We start from the raw sequence: 14,157 nt of genomic DNA, 5'->3' as shown, positions 1-14,157 counted from the left end.
CTAAAATTTTGGAAATATTCATTCCAGTTATTTGACCATTGGCTGTCCCTTCCCCTTTCTCCTGCTCAGAGGCAGTTTGCTCCATGTCAGCCTTTCAGAAATAGTGATGGGATTTAGACCCCTCATTCAGCCTTTGATCCCTCCTGAATCCCTTCAGTCCCTCTCAACCACCTTTTTTTTTTTTTTAAGGCTAAGGTTTTCAGATATATGGACGCCTTTGCCACTTTTGTCTGGAAGTGCTCAGATTTGTTGATAACCTTTTTAAAACGGACACCGAAATCTGAACGGAAACTGCCGGACTGGTCAGCACAGCGCAGGGTAAAGGGTATTAGGATGGCAGTAGACGATCCTCACCAGCAGGGGGTGTCTGGAACTAATCTTGCTGTTCCTGCTATTTTTCTGGTAAGCCTAGAGCAGTGATTGATTCTCAGCCCTACCAGACCAAACCCTCCCTTTTTATAATATTTTGTAACATTTCCTTTTCTATTTGAAATTTATAGAAAATATAATTTATCTGCACACACAATTTTTTAAAGAAACTATGTAATGTTCTGGGACACCCTGGTGGCATAGTGGTTAAGTGCTATGACTGCTAACCAAAAGGTGGGCAGTTCCAATCCACCAGATGCTCCTTGAAAACTCTGTGGGGCAGTTCTACTCCGTCCTATAGGGTCGCTATGAGTTGGAATCCAATCGACGGCAATGGGTTATACAATAAGAAGAAACAAAAGGAAGTGTTGTGTAGTAGAGTGATATGTATTCCCATATGCAAATGTTCTGGCACAACTACACAGAAAGATTAATGAAGTAACCGCATGCTTTTATCTCTTCCTAAAATTACCCGGATATGATAACTACAAAGCTAACTGATGCAGATATGTTGAATCGGTCATTCAAATACCACCTCCAGCTGAGAGTGATATGATTTTCTAAACTTTTGTATACCTCTTAGTAGAGTTCTAAACAAAACAAAGTATAGTATTCCCTTGATTTAAAAGGTAGTTGTGTTCCTGAAAAATTTGTTCTATATTAAAAGTCCACTGCAGTTGAGTCAATTCTGACTCACAGTGACCCTCCAGGACAGAATAGAACTACCCCATAGGGTTTCCAAGGCTGTAAATCTTTATGAAAACAGGCTGCCACATCTTTCTCCCATTCTCTATTAAAACCACGCAAAAAAAGCTTTGAGTTTATAGGTGAAATGCAGTTGGCTGTAAACTCAGATATTTGCAAGTAGGCTTTCCACTGGTGAGAATACGTGAAGGGGGAGAATAAACCAGGCCTAAATGCTTGACAATTCTTCATTGTGTGAGTCTGCCTGCCATATCTGAATCTTGCCCACTAAGTGACAAGAGTACCCCCAGTTGTTGTGACAACTATTTTGAAATGACCCACCAATTTCTGAAACACCTGGAAGTATCATCCCTATGGAAAACCACTTGCCTAGAGCATTGCCTACGTATTCAGGAGACCAACAAACTTCAGACTTTTTCTAGGGACTTCCCCGTATGTTTGCCTGATCAACGCAGATTTATGTCTCCTTAGATCTCCAGTTCCCTTCAGAACCAGGATTTCTGTGCTGAACCCCAGCTGACTTCACTACAGTCCTAGCCCCCTGCCTTACACTTACCCCCACCAGTGAAACCCAGTGCCCAGTAATCTAGGGATGTAGGACTGGTCCTGTTCCTTAATACTCGGCTGCCCCCTGTTGGGTAGGTTACTCAGAGCTACAATACAGCAATACAGACTACCACCACAAGCTGAAAATCATGAGGTCTGCTTCTCCTTGGTTGTGTACTTCTTTGTGGCCCATGAGAGGGTCCTGATTGTCCACCTTGGAAACTGTAGCCTCCATTGTCTGTGTCCCATCTCTGTTACCTCGTACTCACTGGCTTAACTTCCAACTGCCAGCATCTATGATTCTTTGGCTGAAGGTTTTCTCTGGCTGCTGGCACCCAGTCTGCCAGCATAGCAGGCCAGAAGGCCCGAGAATTAATGCTCTCAACCAATGGCTGATGGGAATGGGTGGATAAAGACTTCAGCTTCCTCACCCCTTGGGCAGGATAACTCCGAGGCATATGCTGTACACTGGTTCCCAGAGCTCCTCAATGAGATTAAGCTCCGGTTGCTTATAGTGGTAACTTGCTTGATAACACACCTTTTAATGGCCTCTTTCCTGCCCTGACTGGTGTGCTCTGGGATCACTGCCCAGATACAGTACTCAAATAATTCTCTGAGGATTCTGGGGGAACCCAAACTAAGATATGAACTCGGGGAGAGGCAAGCTTACAGGAATCCTGTTTGCATAAGGACCCCTAGTTCTCATGAGGAGAAATAGTGAGAGGGACTTTGGGGCCTGATGACTGAGCCCCAGATTATCATCATTTGGACCCTGTAGCAAATTGGATCTCATGGGTTGCCCTCCGGCAGAATATTGGAGGATTTGGAAGGAACTCATCCTGAGGTAGGAGGCCCATGGCTCCTGTCTTGGAAGATAGATTTGTGGCTTGTCAGGGAGGAATAATTTTTTGCACTTGACGCCGGGTGCTACCATTCAGCTGTCTTCCGTCCCTGGATGAAACGACCCACAATCCTCAAGAAAGGGATACGAAAACCTGAAAGGGCATTTACCTTCGGTAAGCTTTCTAAATAGCTGTATTTAGTAGATTGCCAGACACTCTGAAGTCTCACTCAGGGAAGTATTTTCATTGGCTGGAAAGACTCTCCCGTCAAGGAACCTTATTACAGGGAAAGCAGAGGAGCAAGCGTTCAAGTGAAGAAGCAGCTCTAAAGAGCGGCAGTAATGGCAAGGGAAGCTCAGGTCGCTATTCTTTTGCTATGGTAGCAGCACAAAGAGGAGTGAACAGTGACTGGCACCCGTGGCCAGACAGCTTCAGTGGGGAAGGGGGAGATCTGGAAGCAGGCTTTGAAATCCCAGTAGCTTTTCTGAGAACTATGGTACTGATAACTATACTCTTGGGCATCAGCTGGGAGTACTTACTATATACTCTGATGGAGCAAGGGTCATATTTTGCTTTGGTCAGGGCATTCCAAAATCTGCTCTGTAACTGCAAACTAGACAGGGTCTCTCTTTTTTCTCTTTACAGTTTATTGGCAAAGTATCAAATGTTTTATAGGGCAAATGCTGCCATCCACCCAGCTGTACTCAGCAGTTACGACCAGCAAGGATGTTTCACTTGGGACTCACGCTAGGGTAACTTCAGGTTTAAAAGCCTGCCTCCAAAAGCATCTCTTCATGCACTTTAAACAGTACAGATCAAAGGGGCACACTGGGAGGCTTGGGGATTGGCAAACGTCCTGCACCTCTCGAGGAGACTATAGCCCTTTGCGTGAACAGAACAGCTAGGGGCAAAGAGGAGGGAAGAACACAGACAGCTTATCTAGAAGGCCTAAAGCCCCAGTGGACAAGGCAAATCCCTCTGAGACCAAGGCTGGGATCCTGAGGATACCTTATCAACAACTGCCAATACCAGGGACGTCTCCTCCTTTCAGGTATCAGCACTATTATTCCTGCTCACTCCTCTTCTTCCTCTCTCTCCTGTCATTTTTTTCATTCAGTCAGCATCTGAGTTCTTATGACGTAACAGGCAGAATTATTGTGCAGTTCAAGATGTTTCAGGTTCCTCACTTGCACTAGCCCCTTCCCCAGTAATGTGCTCATTTGATAATACGTTTTTGTAAATTTTAAAAGTAAGCTATTTTAGTGGCAGTTGTCTAAGACCCTTGTCTCTTTCCACTCCAACTTCCCCTCCACCTCACTTGCCTTCACGTAAGATGGCAACCGGACAACAATTGGTTGGTTATGACTATACTCAAGTTTCTCCCACCGCCCCCCTCCCCCTGGAAAGAAAAATCAGATGAACACAAAAATTAGGACCACCACCTTCTGACCTATGTCCCTCTGGGACTAACATCTAAAAGTTCTCTGTTCTTCAGCACTTGCTGTCTCCACTGCCTCATTTGGCTTTCATCCATTTTTCATCCATTACCTGAAATTCATCTAACCAAGGTCACCAATGACCAATTTCCAAATCCATCAGGTACTTTCAGTGCTTATCTTACTAAACTCATAACAGCGTGGGGTACTGGTGGTCATCGCCCTGTAACTGAAACTCTTCTTCTATTGGCTTCCATGACACTGAGCTCTGCTGCTTATTCTTGTGCTAACCATTGCCTACCTCCTTCACTGAAGTGCTGCAAGGTAAGTGATTTCTGTGAATAGAAGCTTTTATTTTCCACATCTTTTTTTCCTTCAAGAGAAATGAAATCACCCCGTCTGTCTGAGTCTGGGTTCTCGAGAGACACAAAATGAGTGAAGCATATACAGGTGTATGTAGTAGAGAGAGTTTTACTTCAAGGAAATGATTCAGGCAATTGTGGGGTCTGGCAAGTCCCAAATCTGTGGGTCTGAAGACTTAAGCTGGCTCACAGGGCTGCAGGGGCTAACTAACCCAAAATCTGCAGGTCAGACATCAGGCTGGAGGCCTCTGCTGGCTCACAGGCTTGTAAGGGCTAGTGGATCCTAAATCTGCAGGTCAGGCAACAGGCTGAAGACTTCTGCAGGCTTATATCCTAAGAACCGTAGGTCAGGCAATGAGAAGAGCGCAGGGCCAAGAGGGCGAGCAAGCCTTGCCCGAACATCCATTTGTATACTGGAGGCAGGCTACACTCCCAAGGAAACTCCCTTTTCAGCTGACTGGCTGATCACATCAGATCACATCATGGAGGTGATTACATTATATTACATTATGGAAGGGCAAGCAGTCCAGTGTTTACCAAACCACAGAGAATCATAGCCTAGCCAAGTTGACACATAACATTAATCATCACATCATCTCTGAGCAGACTCCCCTTAACGCAGTGTTCAGGCTGGGGCTATAGCTTAAGAGGGGCACTGACCACTCAACAGTGCATCCAAAGAAGGGCACGAGAATGGTGAAGGGCAATCGGGCTATGTTGAAGCAGGATGGCTGGAGGAACCAGGGCTGGGAAGCCTGGAGGAAAAAGATGTCATAGGGACAGAAGAAGAGGTTGCAAATGTGTTCTAAGAAGTTCTAAATGATTAAATGGACCCTTGAGATTTTGTCTCGGTGTAAAAGAGAGCTTTATGATCGTCAGAGCTTAACAGTGCAGCGGAGCACCTCATAACACCAGGCCCTCTGCTAGACTACGTGACATTTTTATGTGAATGAGAAAAAGGTGCTCCTTTCTCTAGGTGTTTGCAACACAATACCGTGGAACCTGCCCCCAGTCACTATCTTGGGCAGGTGCCCTAGTACAGAGCATAATCTGCACTATTTTACGTAGCAATTCTGCAGAAGGCCATGATCTTCCCGTCGTTGGAAGCATTCACACAATGACTGGTTATATTCTGTAAACAGTCCTGCTATGGTTTGGCAGGGAGTATTTGTTGTAATCCTATTGTGATTATCTAACCCTGATTATGGAGATGTGCTAGCAATGGAGTGGGAGGGAGATGAAGGGAGAAAGAAATGGAGCAGGAAAGAGAGAAATGGTGAAGGAGGAAGATGGGGGAGAGAGAGAGAGATGAAGGCAGAGGGAGGTGAAAGAGGAAGGAAGAGAGAACAGAGAAAAGGATTGATTATTTTAACCTTATTTACAATTATGCCCCAACCCAGATAGTTCTTCCCTGTTTTATGAGCAAATAATTTCTAGCCGTGTCTACCACAACATGGCAACGCCTGTCCTATTATTTTTCCTGTCTTGCTTGCTATTTAAGTTCCAATTTTTTTTCTAGTTGGTACCATGTGATGAATCATAATTGTTCTATGCCAGTGGTTATCAACTTAGCTACACAATAGAATCATATACACCTCTATAAGGTGTATAATGCATGTAATACACAGGCTGTCTGGGCCCCACCCCAGATCAGTTAAATTCAGAACCTTTGGGGCTATCTTTTTTAAATTCCTCCAAGTGAGTCTAGTCTTAAGAATCACTAGTTTAAGCCAGTCATGAATATCTTCTCCCAGTTTGTGAGGTATTCCACTTCTAGCCTCCCCTACCGCTATGGGAGGCTGTGTGACTTGACAAACAGAAGTCTGTTGGAAAGCTTCTGGAAAAGCTTTCATTTTCTTATAAAAAGAGACAGGCATGACATGATTGTCTAGTTCACCGGTGCTGCCCCTTCTCCTTTTTCCTGATGTGATTGTGGACAAGTACCTAGAGACAACCAATTTTTTGAGCACAAAAAACTTGCCGTTGTTAGCTGCCTTCAAGTCAGCCCCTAACTCATGGTGATCCCATGCACAGGAAAGAAATCTGCTCGGTCCTGCACCATCTCCATGACTGGCCATGGATCGAACCATTGTCATCCACAGGGTGTTTTTAATTGGCTGATTTTCCTAGTCTGTTTTAGTCTGGAAGCTTCGCTAAAACTTGTTCTGCATCATAGCAACATGCAAGCCCCCAGTGACAGATGGGTGGTGGCTGCACAATGACAGTGAAATGAAGACCAGAAGGGCCTGGGCTTTCAGACCTGAGGAGCTTCTGGAGTATCCTTCTCTTAACCACCTTCAGACTTCTTCTTGTATAAGATAATAAAATATATTTATTTTTAAGTCAGTGATAATTGAGTTTTTTTGTTATATGCAACTAAAAGCAATTCACCTGAGTATTTGGTATTTTTTTTTTTTTTTATGCTGAATGCTATTACGATTTTTTATCCCTTTGGAAAAAATAGAGATCTGCTAATATTCAAGGTTCAGAAAATAAGTATTTCTTAAGTTAAATGCATCACAGATTTAAATTTTTTTTTTTTTTTTTTTTTTTACTGGTGATTACAGTTTGGCTAGAAAATGTTTTAATATTAGGTGTTGTCAGCCATTATCTAAGTAAGAGATGGTTAAACCCATTTTTTAAAAAAAGGCCTTTCAATTTATTTGTAAAAACAACGCTTTGAGAGAGAGGTGAGAAGCCAACCTTGCTCCAATGGATAGGGGATCAATGTAAAAGGATAGATTTTCAGAGTGGAGATCAGACTGCACATCTTGTTCAGAAATGGGGAGAGACCCAACTCATCTCCACCCTTCTCTATAAGGATAAAGGGAAGCGAAGGTTCCCAGAGGCAGCCAAGCCATAGTTTGAGAGGGGCCCTTGGCAATCATGTCTGTTTGAAGAAGATAAACAAAATGGAGTGCCCGAGGTTGGAAGGCGGGATGGGTCTGGCACTTGGTGCCATTATGGCTTTATGTTTTTTTACCCACGCCCTAAATTGTTCCTTCCTTCCTTTCTTTTAGAATCGATATTTAAGAAGTTATTTTATCATAATAAAATATATATAACAAAACATTTGCCATTTCAACCGTGTTTCCATATACAATTCAGTAACCTTAACTGCATTCGCCAGGTTGTGCAACCATCACCACTATGTTCGTCCAGGTTTTTTTTTATCACCCTTAACAGAAATTCAGTACCCCTTAAGTAATTACTCTCCATTTCCCCCTCCTACCCATCCCTGGAAACTACTCGTAAATTTTGGTCTCTATGCATTTGCCTGTTCTAGATATTTTGTGTAAGTGAAATCATACAATATTTGTCCTTTTGTGTCTGATTTATTTCAGAGTTCATCCATGTCATGGTATGTATCAGAACTTCATTTCTCTTTATGGCTGAATAGTATTCCATTGTGCGAATGTATTACATTTTGTTTATCCATGCATCTATTGATGGACATGACTTTTTGGCTATTGTGAATAATGTTGCAGTGAACACTGGTGTACAAGTATCTGGGTGTCTGCTTTCAATTCTTTTAGCTATATATCTAGAGGTAGAATTGCGGGGTCATATGGTAATGCTATGTTTAACTTTTTCTCCCCATCTCAAAATCTTTAATTTGACCACATTGCAAAGTCTTTTTCTGTATACGGTAACATTCACAGATTCCAAGATCCATATAAAGTAACATTCACATCCAAGATTTCAGATGTGGACATCTCTGGGAGACCATTATTCAGCTGTCCACCAGTATTCAGTATCCCAGGCACTTAAACGGGAAAAGGTGTATATGTTTGGCAGCTATGGGCAAAAATAAATGGTACCTACATCAGAACTTGCTCCTCGCAAACAACTACTTAGCTCCGACATCAGAAGGAGACACTTCCTCACCCAGAAACTCTTCCCTAGGAATGGATTTGGCTTATGGTGGACACGTTTTTAATAGTGCTTTAGGGACCATGGTGCAGGTCCTTATCTTTCCTGTAGAGAAAGTAAGATTGAGTGTCAAGAGGTTTTCCATCCAGACTGAAGAACTACACGACTCCAGCAGACCCAGTGTCTTTTAGAGTGTTTTCCCACTCCCAGCTCTCATTTGTTAAAAGCAAGCTGGCCTCTTACTGATCCATTTTCCCTAAGGCATTGAGAAATTGGACGTGATTCCTTATTGGCTTATTACTTTCTAAACCTCAGGCAGAAGAATGACAATCTAATTATTATCGACCGAACTAGCCTGTCTTACTTAGGGATACAAGATTAATACAACAAACATTTTCCTGGGTAATTATTTTCATAGTTGACAAAACACGCGTTTTAAGCACAAAACACATTTGAAGCCAAAACACACTCAGTAGGTAAAACTTAAACACAATATGACTTTTCCTTTCTTTTATCCAAGGGGGAAAATTAATGCTGTTCTAAACAAGAAAATTCCTACTACAGGGTGATTCCTGGCCTACCTTTTCATTCCAAACTGTATCAGAAATATTTTTGTTTCTCTTGAAACTTCCACACTGCTCTCAGTGATAAACAACCCCACTGTCTAGTATCAGAGGTTTAGAAATAGTTCTACTTTATAGCATATAGAATCAGCTTAGATGACAAGAACATGCTTTCAGAAATGTGAATTTATATTCAAATGCAAGATCATAATAACATTATAATTAACATCTATTGTGATTGAATAATTACTATTGTCCTCATGATTATTTGGTTATATTGTATCTTGAACTAATTTGTATCTTTGTTAATGATAGCATTAACATAGTAAATAATAATGAGAGGCAGCATTTTATAGCAGAAAGAAGGCTGGCTTTGGAGTACGTTCAGACACAGATTCAAATTCTTTCTCTGCCACATCTGTGTGACCTGGGGCAGGTTAATTTACTCTGAGACCATTTCCTCATCCATTAGTAGGGAATATTTACCTTGTAGAGTTGTGTGAAGTATACAAACATGTATATAAAATAGTTTGTACAATGCCTGATCCGTAATGGAGTGTCACTGAATGGTTACGACAGCTATTATTATCAGTAATGCTTTTCTTACCAATGAAAGTATTGACTTTGTTGGAAATCATTTCCCTGATGGAGACTGAGCATGAATGAAAGACAACAATGCTCTTTAAAAATGCCTCTGACCTTGTGATCATTTGGCCTGGGAGTCTGAGTTACCATCCTCACTTTATAAATGCAAAATAGTCTGTATATAAAAAAAAAATAATGCTCTAATTTATTCTCTCAAAGTATTCATTAAATGAGGTAGGGTTTCTGGGAAAGATTAAGAGCTTACGTTTTTATTGCACTTATTTCCCATAAAATTTCATAGAGGATAAAAGGATGGGAAGTGCAGAAGCAGTACTATTTCTGTTTTATCTGCTAACCATGATCGTAAATTTTTCTGGGTATCATTAATTATAGTGGTGCCATTCACAATGCTGTCATTCAGGCCTGTTAGAATTTTCACCAAAAACATAATGCCTGGGACTTAGATATTGGCAGCTGAATTCTTGTATGGGGCTGAAATTTGAAGGTTAAGACAGAAGGAATACCTTCAAACTAGTCATAATATGAATTTAAAATTATACACAACCAGGGGTTTGGACTGAACTAGGGATGGTTTTGTCCACGACCCACTTCTTCAGAACAGCTCAAAGAATTTAAAAAATAAGATAAATTCAAACAATCCAAATCAGGTGAGATCTTCCAAGACTTCAAGACTTGAGTAGTGCTTACGGGAGAAGGTCAAGGAAAAGAACGTAAATCTTTACTGAGCTACCACGTGCTACATACTTCACATTTTTCCATAACGTGCAAGGTGGACATTATTAACCCCATATATATAGGGAGGAGTCCCTAGGTGTTGCAAACGGTTAATTAACTAGGTTGCTAACCAAGAGTTGGCAGTTCAAGTCCACTGAGAGGCAACCTGGGAGAAAAGCCTGGCACTCTACTTCTGACAAATCAGCCATTGAAAACCCCAGGGAGCACAGTTCCACCCTGACACACAGTGGGTTGCCATGAGTTGGAATTCACTTGCTGGCAACTGATTTTTTGAAAGTAGATCACCAGGCCTTTTTTCCAAGGCACCCCTGGGTGGACTTGAACTGCCAACCTTTCAGTTAGCAGCCCAGATCATTAATAGTTTGCACCACTCAACATCAAGGCTAAGCATTTCTCACTGAACAGTATTGCCAAAGGCAAGGTACACTTAGGTACAGAATCCCCAAACCAAACCAACCAAACCAAACCAAACCAGACCAGACCAAACCAAACCAATCGCCATGGAGTCTATTTTGACTCATTGCGACCCTGTAAGACAGAATAGAACTGCCCATAGGGTTTTCAGGAGTAGCTGGTGAATTCAAACTGCTGACCTTTTGGTTAGCAGCCAAGCTCTTAACCACTGTGCCACCAGAGCTCCGAATCTCCTCCAGGGTGTCTTTAATTCAATCCCATGCATTTGTAATTTAGCACCTTTTGTGTGCTAAACTCTACGGTTGATACAAAGACACAGCTACTGCCCTCTAGGAGTTTACAATCTTTGGGAAAGACCTAGGCCAAGTTACTTGACCTCTAAGTATCTTTTTTTCTCATCTGTAAAGTGAGATAATTGGAATATTTTTTTATTTTTGTCAGCAAAATCTTTTTATTAAATGGACATATGAAGGAACCCGAATATGTATAAAGAACAATGAAATAGGGTGTTAAAGGAGCACAGAGAAGAGGCACCTAAGTCATACTTCAGTTGGGAGTGGAAGTTCTTCATGTTTTTACATTTTGATATCCTACTTTTCTTACGTGGCCCAGCTTAAATCAAACCTTTTCTGATACTCCTAGTATAGAGTTTCCCAAACTGTATGTTCACCTTAAAAAACAACAACAACAACAAAACAACCAAGAAAGGCTAAAAGCTGAATTCAGCCATTTAGAGGTATTTAACCATATGATTTCTTAGTGTTTTTGATACCATAAAGTATGATCACAGACAGATTTAATGCAAACACTGACTTTAAATCAAACCTATGAAACATGCCACTTATTGCCGGATCGAGGCCGGAGCCCTGGAGCAGTCGAGCCAATGAAACGCACTTCAAGTCAGAAAGAGTGAGAAAGTTTATTTAGGAGATGTATACATTACAGACCCGATAGCAACAGAGGAAGGAGAAAAAATTATAGGTTGATCATGGCCCTAGTTATGTCAAGCTCTCAGTTGCCCATTTTGAAATGGAGAAAACATGCTGGGGAGTATTAGGGTCACACACTCATTTAACCTTTACAACAACAAGCAGTCTATTACTTAAGTGCTAAGGGTAGGAAAAATTCAGTATTGAAACAGAGTGGAATTTGGACTTCTACTCCCATATGATGGAATAACTGGCCCCAAGTTCACCCCCTCCCCAACTTCAAAAAAATATAAAACTGGACAAAATATAGGTGGCAACTGTTTTCAGGCAGTCAACTACAGGCAGCCTCAGACTGCTCTCTCTGAGATAAGGAAAACTCACAAGGTAATTTCCATGATCTCTCAGCTTTCAGCCTGAGGACGTTTGAGAAATGCATACATAAATGGCAAAAGTATTTAGAAAAGCATGAAAATTATTGTGACAAAAATCTGGGTAGTGTCACCTTCCAGACAAGGAAAGGCAATGCAATCAATGGTTGAGCATTTCTAAGGTGCTGCTAATGTTTTATTTCCTAACCTGGGTATTAGTTGCACAGGTGTTGTTCACTTTATTGTTTTTAAGAGGAATATGTTTTATACACTTCTGTAAATATAATGTATTTCACAATAAAAATTATTGGATTGGATAATCCTAGGTTCTTTCTTTTTTGTCTTTAATGGTCTATGATTCAGGCCATTCACAACTGGGTTTATTTTTGGCCTGTCAGGCAATCTGTTTATATGCATACACAGAGAATTAGACAGGAAACCTTGTTACCGCAAATTGCGGGTTCAAGCTGCCTGCCGCAAAGCCAATACTGAGACGGCGGAGGTAAGCAGTAAAAAAAAAAAAAAAAAAAGGCAGTAAGAAGGCTTTATTGAATACCAGTATTCAAGAGACCAAGAGACAGAGGGGGTTACATTTCTCCCAAATTCTGTCTCCCCTAAAGGGTTGATGGGAGGGTTTTATACAGAGAAAGATCAGGATTACCTAATGTTTTGAGCACCTAGTCCACAGATGGTCTTATACATCACGAAACAACTACAAAAACTCTTTATTAAACTAAAGATAAACATGTCAGGCACCTGGACTCTAATCAGTATATTCATAACAGGCTGAAAAACTCTCATAAGAATCTCTCGGCTAGTGGAGCTGTTTTGCCAAGTCCACTGTGGCTGACATAGGGAGCGAAAAAGAAAGCCTTCCTGTCAGTTTGCAGGCTGAAGGTCAATTCTCAAGAGAACAAAAAAGAGAGACCAAGCCCACAGGAGCTGAGATAGCTCCGCACTCCTCTGGAAGAGACTGATGCAGCTGGTGTAATTAAAAAATGTTTAGAGATTACTTAGAGCATAATTATGGCATTAGTCATGTCAAGCTCTCAATCACCTATTTTGAATAGGGGAAAACATGTTCTAAGGTATTAGGGTGTTCCTTATGTTTAATAGTGGAACAGGCTGCTCAGCTCTATTTTGAACAGAGCCTGCACCATTTTCCAAGGACTAGAGATTAATCACAGCTTATACAGCTATATTAAAGCAAATGAGAAAATATATTCTCCCTAATATTAAAACACTAAAGAAAAAGGATTTTTGATACTTCCACCTGGTCAGGAAAAGGGGGACACACCAAGAAAACAAGAATCACAGAGTAGGCTTCTGTTGTTAGGTGACCTGGGGTCAGTTCGACTCATAGCCGAGCTGCCCCAAAGGGTTTCCAAGGAGCAACTGGTGGATTCGAACTGCTGATCTTTTTGGTTAGCAGGCATAGCTTCCCATAGCTCTTAACCATTGGCCACCAGGGCTCGGATAAGAGTCTAGGAAGAAGAAAGCGATGATCTGATTCAAGCCCCTCTTCTCAGGGAGGCAAATGGGATTTTACTTAAGAGAGCCTGAGTCCCAGTCCTATCACTGCCTTTGACTTGGGCAAGTCTCCTCTCAGCCACACTGTCTCCTCTCCGTCCCGTCCCGCCCCGCTACTTCAGTTTCCTCCTGCTGAGTTTGTGATTTGTAACGTGAAATTGAAATAGGAAGACTAAAAATGGTAATCATTTTTTTACAGTTGGGGAAACTGAGGGCACAGAGGGACGCCATTAGCCCAAGGTGTCATCACTACGACTGGAACTCAGGGATCCTGAGTCCAACTCCCTGACCTTGTACACTGTCCCAGTATACAAACAGCTATTCTCTCCTTTGTCTGGCTTTGGGCCCACAGTTTGATGTCACAGATGAACTGCCCCGCCCCGCCCCTCCATTTCGGAAGCCCCGCCTCCTCGCGCAGCCCCGCCCGCCCCGGCGTTCGTAGAGCCCCGCCCCCAGCCCCTCGTCCTCGCCCCGCCTCTCTTCCGGCCCCGCCCCACCTGGCTGCCATGACAACGAGTCCGCGCCCCGCGCACAGCTGCTGCTCCGGCGGGACCCAGGCTGGACCGCGGGCCCCGGCCTGGGGGCCACAGCTGCCACCGCCGCCGCCACCTCGTCTCCTCCCCGTCCCCGCCCCGTCCCGTGTCTCCCCGCCTCGCTCGGGCCCGCGGCCGGGGTCCCTCCCCGCCGCCCCACCCCGCCCGGATGCCGAAGGTGAAGGCGCTGCAATGCGCCCTGGCGCTGGAGATCCGCTCTGTGAGTACCCGCCGCGGCCCGCCACCCTCCGCTGTCTGGGCTTCAGTGAGCCCGCGGGCCCCTCAGGGACCCCCCCTTCACTTCAGAAAACCCCAGATCACCTCCGAGTCATCCCTAGGGAGCCAT

The 14,157-nt window shown here is 42.9% G+C and overlaps 2 protein-coding genes across 4 annotated transcripts in view; both read left to right on the top strand.

Annotated features, from left to right (window-relative positions):
- The window catches only part of BEND5 (BEN domain containing 5), a 352,434-nt gene extending 343,722 nt beyond the window's left edge, over window positions 1-8,712 (top strand). Inside the window, exons 10-11 of the mRNA XM_049879235.1 lie at window positions 7,605-7,621; window positions 8,654-8,712. Coding sequence (XP_049735192.1) covers window positions 7,605-7,621; window positions 8,654-8,676 — 40 coding nt within the window. The 3' untranslated portion in view covers window positions 8,677-8,712. The remainder of the gene's footprint in view (window positions 1-7,604; window positions 7,622-8,653) is intronic.
- Window positions 8,713-13,783: 5,071 nt separating this feature from the next.
- The window catches only part of SPATA6 (spermatogenesis associated 6), a 186,229-nt gene continuing 185,855 nt past the window's right edge, over window positions 13,784-14,157 (top strand). For all 3 annotated transcript variants that reach the window (XM_049879239.1, XM_049879238.1, XM_049879240.1), the window contains exon 1: window positions 13,784-14,031. In XM_049879239.1, the coding sequence (XP_049735196.1) occupies window positions 13,981-14,031 (51 nt within the window). In that variant the 5' untranslated portion in view covers window positions 13,784-13,980. The remainder of the gene's footprint in view (window positions 14,032-14,157) is intronic.

The sequence above is a fragment of the Elephas maximus genome, chromosome 3, assembly GCF_024166365.1.
Source record: "Elephas maximus indicus isolate mEleMax1 chromosome 3, mEleMax1 primary haplotype, whole genome shotgun sequence".
In the NCBI taxonomy this organism is placed as follows: Eukaryota; Metazoa; Chordata; class Mammalia; order Proboscidea; family Elephantidae; genus Elephas; species Elephas maximus.
This window is presented reverse-complemented; position numbering and strand designations above follow the sequence as displayed.